Source organism: Nycticebus coucang, chromosome 2 (genome assembly GCF_027406575.1).
Source record: "Nycticebus coucang isolate mNycCou1 chromosome 2, mNycCou1.pri, whole genome shotgun sequence".
NCBI lineage: Eukaryota > Metazoa > Chordata > Mammalia > Primates > Lorisidae > Nycticebus > Nycticebus coucang.
This window is the reverse complement of record NC_069781.1, coordinates 555,232-571,937: the sequence shown is the minus strand read 5'-3', so window position 1 is coordinate 571,937 and position 16,706 is coordinate 555,232. Positions and strand designations below refer to the sequence as shown.

At 48.2% G+C, this 16,706-nt stretch overlaps 1 protein-coding gene across 9 annotated transcripts in view; it reads left to right on the top strand.

Annotated features, from left to right (window-relative positions):
- Positions 1–4,386: 4,386 nt before the first annotated feature.
- EHMT1 (euchromatic histone lysine methyltransferase 1) overlaps positions 4,387–16,706 on the top strand; it is a 221,116-nt gene continuing 208,796 nt past the window's right edge. For 5 of the 9 annotated variants that reach the window (XM_053556577.1, XM_053556595.1, XM_053556573.1 and 2 more), the window contains exon 1: positions 4,387–4,453. In XM_053556577.1, the coding sequence (XP_053412552.1) occupies positions 4,391–4,453 (63 nt within the window). In that variant the 5' untranslated portion in view covers positions 4,387–4,390. Of the gene's footprint in view, positions 4,454–16,507; positions 16,549–16,706 lie in introns of those variants that run through there. The other 4 variants (XM_053556582.1, XM_053556580.1, XM_053556584.1 and 1 more) reach the window with 4 other exon arrangements.

Genomic DNA, 16,706 nt, shown 5'->3' with positions numbered 1-16,706 from the left:
TCTGGGTGCACTGGCTCCTCTTGAGTCAGGAGTCAGAGTGCATGGTTTGGGTTAGGGCCTCTAAACCAGGCCAGAGGTGGCACTGGGCTGCTCACAAAAGCTAAAGGACGCACCCATGGCATCTGGAGCGTCCAAAACCTGCGGAGCAAATCTAAGGTGCATCTTTGAGGGGCCGTTCTTCCTCTGCCCATTAGTGCACTCCTTTGGCATCACCTGGGTCTCCATGCCTAGCTCTCTACTGCTACATCCTAATTTCAAGTGCCTGCTATCTAGGCCCCAAGGGCAAGGTGAACCCATGGGTTCCATACAGCACACTGGGAAGGGGCTTCCTCCAGATTCCTGCCATTGGGTGAAGGGTTAACCATGGCTAGACGTAGAGTTACCTTGTCTGACAAACTCATGGGAACGTTAGGGGACAGGTTGAGTGTTCCCCGTCCCCACAAATAGCATGATTAAAGTTTATTTCTTTTTTTTTTTTTATAGAGACAGAGTCTCACTGTACTGCCCTCGGGTAGAGTGCCGTGGCGTCACACAGCTCACAGCAACCTCTAACTCTTGGGCTTACGTGATTCTCTTGCCTCAGCCTCCCAAGCAGCTGGTATTACAGGTGCCCGCCACAACACCCAGTTATTTTTTTGTTGCGGTTTGGCCGGGGACTGGGTTTGAACCTGCCACCCTCGGCATATGGGGCCAGCACCCTACTCACTGAGCCACAGGGGCCGCCCTAAAGTTTATTTCTTGAACAGTGCAGAGGTGGCACATCTAGGCCTGGTGGCACAACTGTCATTCTTAAGCGGTGGTTTCACCCCTGGGTCCTGGGTAGCTGCTCTACCATCACCTAGCCTATCAGACTTGTACCTCCAACTTTTTTTTTTTTGTAGAGACAGAGTCTCACTTTATTGCCCTGGGTAGAGTACCGTGGCGTCACAGCTCACAGCAACCCTCAACTTCTGGGCTTAGGTGATTCTCTTGCCTCAGCCTCCCAAGTAGCTGGAACTATAGGCGCCTGCCATAATGCCCGGCTATTTTTTTGTTGCAATTTGGCCGGGACTGGGTTTGAACCCGCCACCCTTGGTATATGGGGCCGGCACCCTGCTCACTAAGCCATAGGTGCCACCCTGTACCTCCAACTTTATGAGGGTCAGACTGGAAAGTGGATTATATTACTTTTGCACACATGCCAGTGCCCTCCCTCCTTATTCCCTGGATAGAAATATGGTCTTCAGCCAGGCAGCCACATACCTAGCTGAAATTTTACTAACTGTGGGATAAGGGGAGCATGAATATTGGAGAAAAGCAGTAAGTATGCCAGAGGTGGGATAATCTGTGAAAATGCTTGCTAGAAGTATAGCCTCTTGTATGAAAGGAAAGCCTGCCTGGGTTTGTCCCATCTCTGTCTCTCAGCAACTGCATGACTGTGAACACACTCAATGCCCTTATTTCAGTTCACTTGCTTAAAGTGTGGGTTTAAGAACAGCAGTCGCCTCTTGGGACAGATGTGAAGTTTACATTGTTAACATGTGCTGAGAGCAACATCTGACATGATCAGTGGCCAGTGGTCATTCAAACAAGGGTAGGGTGTCCAGAGGATTGCAAAGTGGGAGTGAAATGGCTGCCTATAGCCTAACTTCTCATTTATTTATGGTTATTTACCTAGTAGGAAATTTTTCTTCACATTTTAATTCCTTTATATATTCAACAAATATTTATCTCCTGTATGCCAGGTATTGTTCTAGGCCAGTGGTTCTCAACCTTCCCAATGCCACCACCCTTTAATACAGTTCCTGTGGGTCTTGACCCACAGGTTGAGAACCACTGTTCTAGGCACTACGGCATATAAAACAATGGAATTACATTGAAGTGGGAAGACAGACAATGTTGCATAATAGGATATGAGAGATGGGGCTCAGCGCCTATAGCACAGTGGTTACAGTGCCAGCCACATACACTGAGGGTGGTGGGTTTGAACCTGGCCTGGACCAGCTAAACAACAATGACAACTGCAACAAAAAATAACTGGGCATTGTGGTGGGCGCCTGTAGTCCCAGCTACTGGGGAGGCTGAGGCAAGAGAATTGCTTAAGCCCAAGAGTTTGAGGTTGCTGTGAACTGTGATGCCATAGCACTCTACCCAGGGCAACATAGTGCAACTGTCTCAACAAACACAAACCCCAAATGGTAAAGAAATGAGGCACAGGCCAGGCTCCAAGGCTCCGTCTATAATTCTAGCACTCTGGGAGGCCAAGGTGAGAGGATCTCTTGAGCTCAGGAGTTCCAGAGCTCTTGAGCAAGAGCAAGACCCTGTCCCTACTAAAAACAGAAAAAACTAGCCAGGCCTACTGCAAGCACCTACTGTAGTCCCAGCTACTCAGAGGCCAAGGCAAGATCACTTGAACCCAGGAGTTTGAGGTTGCTGTGAGCTAGGCTGATGCCACAGCACTCTAACCTGGGTGACAGAGTGAGTCTCTGCATTATCAACTAAAGATACATAGGGGCACAAGGACCCCTAATATAAAAGGTTTGAGAGAAGGGGATGAGGCGGGAGGAGCGCTGGTTCAGGTAGGGCCATGCAAGTCACAGAGGATTATTCTAATGCTGTGCCTCCTGGGAGTGCTAAGGTCCTTGGCCTATCATAGCAGTTTAGCTGTCCTAAAGAAACCTGGCATGGTTTCTTTGGTACTTAGGATTATCCATTTCCTCCTCTGTACTTACGTGCACCATCAATATCAGCATTAGTGAAATAATTTTCCAGAGCCTGTTTCACCATGAGACTGAGCCCTCACTGGAAAGGGTCTAAATAGTATCCAAGACTTACAGCCTCCTCAGTTTGTGCATCCAGCCAAGTTCACATAGCCAGAGAACTTCAATTTCAGGTTATTTAGAGACAGTTTCAAGCTGTTGCCCAGGGCAAAGTGCCATGGCATCACAGCTCACAGCAACCTCAAAGTCTTGGGCTTAAGCGATTCTCTGGCCTCAGGATCCCAAGTAGCTGGGACTACATGGTGCTCGCCACAACGTCCTTTTTTGTTGTTGTTGTTGCAGTTGTCACTGGTATTTTTAGCAGGCCCAGGCCGGGTTTGAACCTACCAGCTCTGGTGTATGGGGCTGGCGCTCTAGCAGCCAAGCCTATTTATTAATTTTTTGAAACAGTGTAATTTTGTTGCCCTGGGTAGAGTGCCGTTGGCATCACAGCTCACATCAACCTCAAACTCCTGGGGGTTAAGCTCTTGTCTCAGCCTCCCAAGTAGCTGGGACTACAGGTGCCCGCCACAACTCTCGGCTACTTTTTTAGAGATGAGGTTTCACTCTTGCTCAGGCTGCTCTGGAATTCCTGAGCTCAAGCAATCCACCCACCTCGCCTCCCAGAGTGCTAGGACTACAGGCGTGAGCCACCATGCCGGCCCTCAGGTTGTATTTTTTAGGTCCCCGGGGAATAAAGGTCTGACCATAGGGAAAAGGTAGCCTAAGACAAGTTTACGTGGCTCTGGGGACGATGTCCAGTGAGGGCTGCTTGGTCTGCAGGAAAGGCCTTGGGCTATGGATACCTAGGCAGTAGGAGGCGTGTGACGGGCAGGAGGCTTGGGGGTAACCAGGGACAGCAAAGCCCGTAATAGGAGCACACCCCAGGTAGGCTTCGCTGCAGCTGGAGAACTTCCTCAGTCCGGGCAACTATCCTGGTTGGGACACAGCCTCCAGGCAGACACAACTCTCTGGCAGCGCGCTTCCACTGCGCGGTCCTGACTGCAGCTTCCGCCAAAAGGGACAATCTTCCCCATGGGACATTCCCCCCAAGTCGGACAGCCCTCACATTCAGAACAAGGTCCTAAGCCGCAGCATCACTCCAGCCGTAACGTCCACTCTCCACTGTGGCACCCCACAACCGGGGTGCTCCGACTCCCAGTGCGGCACCTTCCCTTACTAGGATCCTTTTCCCATCTGCCTCCGCGGGACAGGTCCCGCGTCAGGCACTTCCCCTAGCCAGTGCACCCATCCTCCCACCGGAGAACCCCCAGGCAAGGCGTCCCCCAGCGAAAGCCGGCGAAGTCAAAGTGTGTCCGGGGTTAGAGGTCAGGGGTTGGAGTCTCAGGTCTAGCCCCACCTACCATCAGAATTCCTACCTAGAATGAGAGAATAGTTGCTAAACAAGGGACGACTACTTTCCACCCACTGCTAAGATTCCCGTTCTTTCCGGTGAAGCCCCCCACCTAAGCAGACTCGCGTGAACCTCCCAGCCTCCCCCAGCCCGACTCTTCTGGCGCCGCAAGTCCGACCCCCAGCGCGCAGGCGCCGCCCGGCCCGGGCCACAGCGCGCAGGCGCGGCCTCGGGCGCAGGCGCAGATGCAGGCGGCCGGCCCCGCCTCGGCTCAGGGCTGCGAGGCGCGGGCGGGGCGATGGCGCGCGGGAGGGGCGGGGCCACGCTGCGGGCCCGGGCCATGGCCGCCGCCGATGCTGAGGTGAGGAGCGGGGCCGGCGGGGGGCGGCGCGGGGGCGGCGGGCGGCTGACGGTGGCGGCGGCGGCGCGTGGGCGAGGAGCCGAGCGCGGCGGGCGGCGAGCGGGCGGCGGACCGGGCGGGGCCCCGCGCCCCCTGCCTCTGCCGCCTCAGGCCGAGGCCCGGCCGCGGCCGCCGGGCGTCCGGCCCGCGCTCTCGCCGGGCGCGCTTTGTGCGCGGCGCGGGCCGGGCGGCGGTGGGGCACGGCGGGGGCGCAGGTGAGGCGAGGCTGTAGCGGAGCTGCGTCCCCGCCGCCGCCCGCGGCCCCTGTGCCGCCCGGCCAGGGTATCTGTTGAGTGGGCCTTGGTCGCGAGAGCGCAGGGTGCGAGGACAAAAGGGAAAGTGCAGGGCCAGCCAACTTCGGAGCGCCGGGTCGGCGTGCGGCCCCGGCTCTCTGCACTGTCCCTCCGCGCCTGTGACCTTTCACTTTGTTCCCAGCAGGATGGCACCATCTTTAGCAAAAGTTGGCGGCCCCGGCGCCGGCCCCAGACAATGCTGTTGAGGCCGGTGGCTGTCAGAGCGGGAGTGCGCGCTCAGGGCCAGCTGCGGACGAAGTTTATTTCTGAACACACAGCTTTAACGGGCTGTGATGTAAAAGTTCGCATTCTTTGTTAGTGGCCTCGGCCTTCCCCTTTGCTGGTTCTCGGGGATAGTTTGTTTCTCTGATTGTAGCAGCATAGAAATTAAACTCTTGAGAGGCAGACCCCCAGGCGTCCGTCTGCCTGCAGAGCAAGCAAGAGACGTGTCGGTGGAAATGCAGGACTGGTGTGGTCTTAGGGTGGAATACGGGACTGGTTTGGAAAAAAGTGATAACCTCGCTTTGCTTTGAAATGAACCATGTGAGTGGTATGTGCTGGGACTTCCAAAGATCAGGAAGTTAAGTGCAGTAAGGAGCCGTGCGTAGTAGACTCAGCAGTGTATTTTTTAACCTGGGTAATGTACTGTATTTCTATTTATTTATGTATTTATTTATTTATTTTTTGGATTTTTTTTAGAGGCGTTGATAGAAGTAAATGGGGCAAGTGCAGGGAAGTTCTTAAATCAATACAAGGAGTTTTTGTTGAGTACCTGCCACATCCAAGGAACAAAAAGGTGAATTAGAGAACTCCAAGTCACTTCTAAGCTTGTAGTGGAGAAGATGTTAGTGATGAGTGGTTATCATTTTTGGAACACCTGGGTCTCAGGCACTGTGCAAGCCCTTCAGTTAAGTCGTCTTACTTAGTTTTTCTCTGTCCTGTGCGGGAGATACTATTTTTTCCTATAGGAAAACAAGACTTGGAAAGGGTTAAACAACATGGCCAGGTCAGATGTGGGACTAATGCTTGTTTCATGTTGGGCACATAGTAGGTCTTTCATAAATGAGCAGTGAGTGAATGGCTCCTGCTGTCTCTGTTTCCACAGGCAGCCTTAAATAGAGGGCTTGACAGAGCTGATGATAATGACAGCCTGTGTTTACTGAGCTCTTATTTGTGTCTAGCCTTGCCAGATTGCTTGTGTGAGTTCACGTGTTTGTTTAATCTTCCCAGCAGTTGTAACTAGGTAGGTACTGTTATGTCCCTATTAGCAGAGGAGGACATAGGCACAGTGAGGCCCTGGGGCTTGTGGTGCAGATTAATATGCAGGTGGTCTGGCTTCCCACCCCTTATTTGCTAAACATGTGTTACATCTGAGATGGTCATTTTAGGTTAATTAAAGCTCTGTTTTTAGAAGTATGATTCTAAGGGTTTATGTGGAGGTGAATGGTAGGGTGAGAGGCCTTCCTGTGTGCAGTCCAGCACCTCTCGTCCCTTGAGTAGTAGGTAGGCATGGGATCACTGATGCCACTAAATCTGGGAAATGGTTCCAGGGGCAGAGTTCACTAATTGCCAAATGATTAAACTAGAAAATTTGGCACTTGAAACTTACCTAACTGAACATTTGTTTTTCCTTTTCTTTGACCTACAAAAGATAGTACACTTTCCCACTAAAAGGAACTACTGAGATAGTGTAACACATCCTCCATTTCCCATTTTGTGAATTAGTAAGTGAGAGCTGCTGAAATTTAAATATGTCCAGTGTAATCTCAGATCAGAGCCCAGGGTGGTGTACTTGGTTTAAGAGTTTTGTCTCAGTAAAATGTCATCGGTTAGTGGTAAGGCCTCTGGCAAATACTATGCTTTTTTTTTGGTTACAGTACAGCCGTGGCCGGGTTTGAACCCGCCACCCTCGGTATATGGGGCTGGCGCCTTACCGACTGAGCCACAGGCGCTGCCCATGGCAAATGCTATGCTTTTCCACCAGGGTAGCTACTATGTATCCCTTCCTTACATTTTGGTTCTGAGAATAATATGCTGCATAGTTTAAAAAGTCAGTTTAAGGTCTGGCAAGGTGGCTCACGCTTGTAATCCTAGCACTTTGAGAGGCCAAGGCAGGTGGATAGCTTGAACTCAGGAGTTTCAGACCAGCTTGAGCAAAAGCAAGACCCCGTCTCTACTAAAAATAGAAAACAAACAAACAAAAACTGAGGCAAGAGGATCACTTGACCCCAAGAGTCATAGGTCGCTGTGAGCTATGATGCCATGGCACTCTACCCGAGAGACTGTCTCAAAAAGAAAAAAAAAAAAAGACAGTTTAAAAGCTGCTCTCATCTACCCTTCTTTTCTTTCTTTTTTTCTTTTTTCTTTTTTTTTTTTTATGAGACAGTCTTACTCTTGTCCCAGGCTAGACCACCCTAGCTGAACTGGGCTCAAGCAATACTCCTGCCTCAGCCTCCTGACGGGCTGGGCTGGGATTAGAGGTGCCCACCATGACACCGTTAATTTTTCTATTTTTAGTAGAGATGGGATCTCTACTGAGCTCTTGCTCAGGCTGGTTTCAAACTCCTGAGCTAAAGTGATATTCTGCCTCAGCTTCCCAGAGTGCTGGGATTATAGGTGTGAGCCACTACTCCCAGCCCTCATATGCTTTTTTTTTTAAATTAAATCATAGGTGTGTACATTAATGTGATCATGGTTATATGCCTTTTTAGAGAGGCAGTAGCCACTTGGGACTCGTTAGTGTTTACTTCATGTTTCCTAAGTGTATGTTTGTGTAGTCATGTCTTTTTTTTTTTTTTTTTTTAATTTTTTTTTTTTTGTGTGTGTGTGTGTGTGTTTTTTTTTTTTTTTTTTTTTTTTTGGCCGGGGCTGGGTTTGAACCCGCCACCTCCGGCATATGGGACCGGCGCCCTACTCCTTGAGCCACAGGTGCCGCCCTGTAGTCATGTCTTTATTCACCAATTTTAAGGGTTGTCTATCGATTTCCACTAATGGTAGATGAAGATTTTTATCTTTTTGTGCTCTCTTTCTTGCTCACCTTTCCGAGTTAGGATGCATGTTTTCTTGGCCTCCTGTACAACGTCACCCTGGGGACTCTTCGCACCCTCCCTGCATCTGAAGGCTCTCTCTCCAGTAATTTACCAAGAAAAGGGGAGTGGGAGGACAACTTTCAGGGCTGTGTGTCTGAAAATGTATTTATTCTACCACCACATTTAAAGAATAGGTTTCGCTGGGCATCATGGAATTCCAGGTTGGAAGATATTTTCAAGGCATGGCTCCAATAGTGGCTGGTTTCCACCGTTGTTGTTGAAAAGTCCAGTTTTATTATTTTTATTTTTTTTTGCAGTTTTTGGCTGGGGCTGGTTTGAACCCGCCGCCACCTCCGGCATATGGAGCTGGCGCCCTATCCCTTTGAGCCACAGGCACTGCCCCTCTTATTTTTTTTTTTTTTTTTGAGACGGAGTCTCACTATGTTGCCCTCTGTATAGTGCTGTGTCGTTACAGCTCATAGCAACCTCAAACTCTTGGGCTTAAGTGATTCTCTTGCCTTAGCCTCCTACATAGCTGGGACTACAGGCACCCTCCACAATGCACGGCTATTTTGGGGTTGTCATTGTTGTTTGGCAGGCCTGCGCTAAATTCGAACCTACCAGCTCTGGTGTATGTGGCTGGCGCCCCAGCTGCTTAAGCTACAGGTGCTGAGCCACCAGTTTGATTCTTTAATCCTTTGTCAACGTTATTCTCCCACCTCACTTTGGGGATCGATTATTGCATCCTTGATTTCCCTAATAGTCATCATGTGCTTAGTGTTAGCTTTTTTTCTTTTCTTTCTTCCTTCTTCTTCTTTTTTTTTTTTTTTTTTTTTTTTTTTTTGTAGAGACAGAGTTTCACTCCATTGCCCTCCGTAGAGTGCCGTGGCGTCACACAGCCCACAGCAACCTCCAACTCCTGGGCTTAGGCGATTCTCCTGCCTCAGCCTCCCGAGTAGCTGGGACTACAGGCACCCGCCACAACGCCCGGCTACCCTTTTGTTGCAGTTTGGCCGGGGCTGGGCCTGAACCCGCCACCCTCGGTATATGGGGCCGGTGCCCTGCTCACTAAGCCACAGGCGCCGCCCTTTTTTTCTTTTTTTTTAAGACAGAGTCTCACTTTGTCGCCCTCAGTAGAGTGCAGTGACATCACAGCTCACAGCAACCTCCAGCTCTTGGGCTTAAGTGATTCTCTTGTCTCAGCCTCCTGAGTAGCTGGGACTACAGGTGCCCGCCACAATGCCCAGCTGTTTTTTGTTGTTGCAGTTTGCCCGGGGTCGGGTTTGAACCTGCCACCCTCGGTATATCGGGCCCGTGCCCTACTCACTGAGCCACAGGCACCACCCAGCTTTTTTTCATTTGCCATGTAGGTTACTATTAGTTATGAAATCTGGAGATTGATGCCTTTTCTTTCTTTCTTTTTTTTTGTTTTTTAAATTTCAGATTAACATGAGGGTGGAAACAATTAGGTTTTCTTTTGTGTATTTATTACGTATAGTCCCTCTTGTGCCCCTCACCCAGGAGGTATGCCCCAGGAGGTATGCCCTGTACCCTTACTTTGTGCCTGTTAGGTGAGAGCTCACCAATCCCTCTCCCTCTTCTCTTCTCTCCTCCACTTACTCATACCTTTTCTTTTTTCGTTTTTTGTTTTTTGAGATGCCCTTGGTAGAGTGCCAAGGTGTTATAGCTCACAGCAACCCCAAACTCTTGGACTCAAGTGATCCTCTTGCCTCAGCCTCCTGAGTAGTGGGGACTAAGTCGCCTACCACAACACTGGCTATTTTTAGAGACGGGGTCTCACTCTTGCTGAGGCTGGTCTCGAACTCCTGAGCTCAACCAGTGCACCCTCCTTGGCCTCCCAGAGTGCTGGGATTACAGGCATGAGCCACTGTGCGTGGCCATCATGCCCTTTCATTATAGGAAAATTTTTTTTTTTTTTTTTGAGACAGTGTCTCACTTTGTTTCTCCTTTGGTAGAGTGGCATCATAGGTCACAACAACCTCAAACTCTTGGGTTAAAGCGATCTTGCCTCAGCCTCCTGAATAGCTAGGACTACAGGTGCTCACCTATTTTTAGACTTGGGTCTTACTCTGGCTCAGGCTGGTCTCGAACCTGTGAGCTTAGGTAGTCCACCACCTTGGCTTCCCATAGTGCTAGGGTTATAGGCATGAGCCGTTACATTCAGCTATAGGAAATTTTTTTTTTTTTTTTTTTTGAGACAGTCTCACTTTGTCACCCTCTCTATAGAGTGCTGTAGTGTCCCAGCTCACAGCAACCAACCTCAAACTCTTGGGGCTTAAGCAATTCTGTTGCCTCAGCCTCCTAAGTAGCTGGGACTACAGGCACTCGCCACAATGCATGGCTATTTTTTTTGTTGTTGTTAGTTGTCGTTGTTTATCAGGCCCAGGCCAGGTTTGAACCTGCCAGCCTCAGTGTATGTGGCCCACACCATAACCATTGAGCTACGGGCGCCAAGCTGGAAATTTTTGTATAATATATTTGAGACAGTTCATTATACTATTTTCTGTGTTCCCCTCTTCCATTTCCTTTAGTTAAATGGTAGACTTTCTGTAATCAGTCTTTTTTTTTTTTTTTTTTTTTGAGACAGAGTCTCACTACGTCGTCCTCGGTAGAGTGCCATGGTGGTGTCACAGCTCACAGCAACCTCAAACTCCTGGGCTTAAGTGATTCTCTTGCCTCAGCCTCCCAAGCAGGTGGGACCACTGGTGCCCGCCACAACGCCCGGCTATTTTTTGGTTGCAGTTGTCATTGTTGGTTAGCTGGCCTGGCCTGGGTTCAAACCCACCAACCTCGGTGTATGTGGCTGGTGCCATAACCAAGGTGTGGAGCTTAAGATTTTATGTCTAAAATCTTATCTCCTATTCTTGGCGTGGTGGCTCCTGCCTGTAATCCTCTGGGAGGATTACACAGTGCCTGTAAGCACTCTGGGAGGCCGAGGCGGGTGGATTGCCTGAGCTCACAGGTTCAAGACCAGCCTGAGCCAGAGTGAGACCTCACATAGCTGGGTGTTGTGGTGGGCGCCTATAGTCCCAGCTACTTGGTAGGCTGAGGCAAGAGAATCGCTTGAACCCAATAGTTGGAGATTGTTGTGAGCTATGACACCACAGTATTCTACCTCTACCGAGGGTGACAAACTCTTGTCTCAAGAAAAAAATAATCTTATTCCTCCTCATGTCTTAGTCTTGTTCTACTTTTTGAGAGCATTTCTGCCTATTTTTTAAACTGAATTTCTAATTTCTGTTATTATATTTTTTATGTTCTTTCTTGTTCTCTGTTGCTTTTTGCTTATGTCTTTTGGTTACAGTGACATTTCCTTTTTTTTTTTCTTGAGACAGAGTCTCACTGTGTTGTTCTCGGTAGAGTACCGTGACATCACAGCTCACAGCAACCTCAAACTCTCTTGGCTCAAGGAATTCTCTTGCCTCAGCCTCCCAAGTAGCTGAGACTACAAGTGTCTGCTACAACACCCAGCTATTTTTTTTTTTTTTTTTGTAGAGACAGAGTTTCACTTTATGGCCCTAGGTAGAGTGCCATGGCATCACATAGCTCACAGCAACCTCCAACTCTTGGGCTTAAGCGATTCTCTTGCCTCAGCCTCCCAAGTAGCTGGGACTACAGGTGCCTGCCACAACACCCGGCTATTTTTTTGTTGCAGTTCGGCCGGGGCCGGGTTTGAACCTGCCACCTTCGGTATATGGGGCTGGCACCTTACCGACTGAGCCACAGGTGCCGCCTGCTATTTTTTTTTGTTTTTTTTTTTTTTTTTTGAGACAGAGTCTCTCTCTCTCTTTTTTTTTTTTTGAGACAGAGTCTTACTTTGTCGCCCTGGGTAGAGTGCCATAGTGTCACAGCTCACAGCAACCTCTAGCTCTTGGGCTTAGGCAATTCTCTTGCCTCAGCCTTCCGAGTAGCTGGGACTACAGGTGCCCGCCACAACGCCTGGCTATTTTTTTGTTACAGTTTGGCCGGGGCTAGGCTGGTCTTGAACTGGTAAGCTCAAGTGATCCAGCCACCTTGGCCTCCCAGAGTGCTGGGATTACAGGCATGAGCCACTGGGCCCAGCCTTTGGCTATTTTTAGAGATGGTGTCTCAGTCTGGCTGAGGCTGGTTGGTCTCTAACTTGTGAGCTCAGGCAATTCACCTGCCTTGGCCTCTCAGAGTGCTAGGATTACAGGTGTGAGCCACTGCGCCGGGCTTTATAGCTACAGTTCTACAATTACATTTAAATTATTTAAAAAATTTTATTTTGTTTCTTTCATTTTTTTGTGTTTTCCCTACATACATCTTTGCTTCTTTATCTCTTGGTCTTTTTTTCTTTTTCCTATTTTTTTTTTGGTGGTTTTTGGCCAGGGCTGGGTTTGAACCCACCACCTCCAGCATATGGGACTGGCGCCCTACTCTTTTTTTCTTTCTTTTTTTTTTTTTTGTAGAGACAGAGTCTCACTTTACCGCCTTCAGTAGAGTGCCATGATGTCACAGGACTCACAGCAACCTCTAGCTCTTAGGCTTCCGCGATTCTCCTGCCTCAGCCTCCCGAGCAGCTGGGACTACAGGCGCCCGCCACAACGCCCGGCTATTTTTTGGTTGCAATTCAGCCGGGGCTGGGTTTGAACCCGCCACCCTCAGTATATGGGGCCAGCGCCCTACTCACTGAGCCACAGGTGCCACCCTGGTCTTTTTTTCTTGATGGAAACCTTCCCACTTCTGGTGATCTTTGGCTGTTTAGTCTCCTGTAGGAATAAAGTATTAAACATGGAAAGCTGAGTGTTTGAGGGACTTACTTACTTGTGGCTTTCTCTGTAGGGCAGAGATTGGCTGTTACTTTGTTGTTTCTTTTGCCATTGTTCCTGTATTTCCTAGAAATGAGGTCTCCCTCTTTTGCCCGGGCTGGAGTGCAGTGGCACAATCATAGCCCACTATAATCTTGAACTCCTGGGCTCTAGCGAGCCCCCTGCCTCAGCCTCCCAAATATCTAGGAGTACAAGAGTGTGCCACTATGTCTAGCTGACTTTTAATTTGTTTAGGGTCTGGTTATGTTGCTTGGGATGGTCTCAAAATTCTGGCCTTAAGGAATCCTCCCTCTTTCTCCCAAGTTGCTGGGATGACAAGTGGAGCTCCTGTGCTTGCTGGTATCAGTTGGATGTTACACAGCCAGGTTTAAGGGCAAGGGGAAGGTCTTCCTGTGGTTCAGAAGGCAGCTTTCCCCAGTCTCCTTGTTTAAAGTTGAGGAGCTCATTCTTGCCTTTCTTTGTGCTTACCTTGCCCAAGTGTGGTGCAGTTTTAGTGGAATTGTTTACAGGGCTAAACCTCTACTGTCCTGTGGTGGACTCAGGTGATTCTCTTGCCTCAGAAGAAGTGGACTTGCTGGAGTGCGGGATGGGGACATTGGGGTCTAACTGTTCTTTTTTTTTTCTTCCTTTTTTGCAGTTTTTTTTTTTTTTTTGGCGGGGGCTGGATTTGAACCCGCCACCTCCAGCATATGGGTCTGGCGCCCTACTCTGTTGAGCCACAGGCACCGCCCAAGGGGTCTAACTGTTCTTATGTGGATTTTTGTATCCAGCCCACCTAGTTGCTCCAGGCATCACCTGCATCCATCTTCCGAGTGTGTCCCTGTTGTGTGCAGTCAGTCAGCTTGCTCCTCAAGCAGCAACCTCCTTATTTTAAGTTTCTTCTTCCTCTGCTCATGGAGTGGTTTAGCTTTTTTCCACCTCCATCTTCATATTCATGTTTTGTGAAGGGGTTTTGAATGTTCCCTAAATAGAGTTGACGTTTTTCTTTCCTGTTCTTGTCCTTGGTTGATTTTTGTTCATGGGGAGGATCAGAAATGTTTTCCTCAATTTTGAGAGCACAGCTGTCCTGTGGAAAGGGCTATCTTGAAATCTTTTTTTTTTTTTTTTGAGACAGAGTCTCACTTTGTCCCCCTGGTAGAGTGCTGTGGCGTCATAGCTCGCAGCAACCTCAAACTTTTGGACTCAGGTGATTTTCTTGCCTCAGTCTCTGGAGTAGCTGGGACTACAGGTGCCTGACAGAACACCTGGCTATTTTTAGAGACAGGGTCTTGCTCTGGTTCAGGCTGGTCTTGAACCTGTGAGCTCAGGCAGTCTATCCTCGGCCTCCCAGAGTGCTAGGATTATACTATCTTGGAATTTTACTCTGTAGTTTGTGGTGAGAAGATTCTGGAGTCATCACAAAGGCTGACAAGGGGGAATGTCCCAGTTCCCAAAAGAACTCTGTGGGTAGCTCAGTTGTTGAGCTCTCACATGTGGCCGGGACCAGAGTCCTGGCTTCTTGCTGCTGCTTCCTGTCACGTCATACAACAGTGTTGTATATTTGACCACATTTTATTGAGCTTGTTTTTGAAAATAATTTAGCCTATAAGAACTATATTTTGGACTCTTCTTTAGGAATTTTATGTTCTTTATCACTTCATTGGATTTACCTTGTTTGATGGATGCCTTTATCCTAAGGTAAGTGGCCAGTTTGATTTTAACCTAGGTTGCTCTCTCAGCAAACCACATAGGCAGTAGTTAGTAGAGCCCAGTTAATTTGGTCTGTGACAGTTGTGATCACTTTGGAAGTGATACAAAAAGCATCACTTCCAAAATTGAAAAGCCTACCTACTCCCCTGCTTACTGTTTTGTTTTTATTTAGCTTTTAGTATTGTCATATATTTTAAAAAAATCTGTAAAGGTTTTTGATTTTGAAAAACAAAAGTGGAAGTGATTCCTTTAACTCTTCGGAGGTATCATTTCCTTTGAAATGGTGTGTTCCTAGATAAGAGATCTCTTTTCTAGTAGCATCACTGTCAGTTGGTATTTTATTTCATTTCATTTCTGTTTTTTTGAGATAGAGTCTTACTGTGTTGCCCTTGGTAGAGTGTTGTGGTGTCACAGCTCAGAGCAACCTCAAACTCTTGGGCATAAGCAATTCTCTTGCCTCGGCCTCCCAAGTAACTGGGACTACAGGCGCCTGCCACAATGCTTGGCAATTTTTTTGTTGTAGTTGTCATTGTTTAGCAGGCCGGGGTCGGGTTCGAACTCGCCAGCCCCGGTGTATGTGGCCAGCGCCCTAACCAGTGAGCTATGGGTGTCGAGCCAGTTGGTATTTTATTTTGGAAAAGTTTTGGGACCACTTTCTGTATCCCTCTTAATAGGTTGGTAAGTTCTGATCACAGTATATTTAAAATGCTGTTTTGAGGGAGTCAATAAGCACTTCTTGAGTACCTTCTATTTATGAAATGCTATTGTGTTTGTGAGAAGATATACAAGGTTTTTGACACTGACCCCTGATTTCACAATTTTTTTTTTTTTTTTTTTTTTTTGAGACAGAGTCTCACTTCGTTGCCCTGGTAGAGTGTGCTGGCTTTCACAGCTCACAGCAACCCCTGACTCCTGGGCTTAAGCAATTCTCCTGCCTCGGCCTCCTGAGTAGCTGGAACTATAGGCACCCCCCACAATGCCCAGCTATTTTTTTTTTTTTTTTTTTTTTTTATAGAGATGGAGTCTTGCTCTAGCTCAGGCTGGTCTCAAACTCCTGAGCTCAGGCGGTCTGCTCACCTCGACCTCCCAAAGTGCTGGGATTATAACTATGCTTGGCCTGATTTCACAAATTTTAATAGTGATATTGCCGAGAAAAATGAGGTGGAATCGGTTAAAAGGCCTAGTGTATTACAGTAATTGCTGTGGCCCAGTGTGTTGGGAGAAGCTCCTTGAGGAATGTAAGTTAGTCTAGGGCTTACAGGAGGTGAGGCATGAATTGGCATGTACTGTAGTACATTTCAAAAAAAAAGCAGGCGTTTTAGCAAGTTTAAAAATTAAAGCCTAGAGGGTGGCGCCTGTGGCTCAGTGAGTAGGGCGCCGGCCCCATATGCCGAGGGTGGCGGGTTCAAACCCAGCCCCGGCCAAATTGCAACAAAAAAATAGCCGGGCATTGTGGCAGGCGCCTGTAGTCCCAGCTGCTCGGGAGGCTGAGGCAAGAGAATCGCTTAAGCCCAAGAGTTAGAGGTTGCTGTGAGCCGTGTGATGCCACGGCACTCTACCTGAGGGCGGTATGTGAGACTCTGTCTGTACCAAAAAAAAAAAAAATTAAAGCCTAGAAATTTCAGAAGACCAAATATTTGTCATCTACTCTTTTCTGATCCTTGTGTGTATGTTCATATTTAAAGTTGGCTGTCATCAGTGGTTATACGACATTGTGCTTTCCTCTTTCATGTTATTATCTGACATACATTTGTGTCTTTAACACTTTTATTAGCCATTGGTGTTGTTTTGTCTGAGAAGTCCGTTTCCTTGCTGCTGATTTGGGTGGAATTACTAGGTCAGATGGGGCAGTGGCATGAGCTGAAGCTGGAGAGGCAGGGCAAGGTTAGACAGGGCCTGTCGTCATGGTAACAAGTTGGGATGTTTCATAAGCACTGTAGACAGTCCTTGAAGATTTTAGGCATGGAATGATGTTTTAAAAAGATGACCCTGGCTGCTGTGTGGAGAGTGATGAGGGAGATCACAGTGGAAGCAGGGAGCCAGTGAGGCATGGGTGGGGAATTGAGTCAAGATATAGATGTTTAAATTTAACTTTTTGAGTAGGTAAAACAGTTGCATGGTTCAGAATTCAAAAAGTATAAAGTGAAACGTCTCTCTCCCTTGTCCCCTACCACTCAGTTCTTCTCTTGGCAGGTCACCAGTGTTGTAATTGTTGTGCGTCCTTCAGGATATTTGTGAGTATACTCTCATGCACTACATAAGGACATTTTGGTCAACAGTGGACTGCATATGTGATGTCCCATAAGGTTATCTTGGAGCTGAAAAATTACCGTTATCCAAGTCATGTTGTAGCCGTCATAATGTAGTAGGACAGTGCTACTTTTTCTATGTT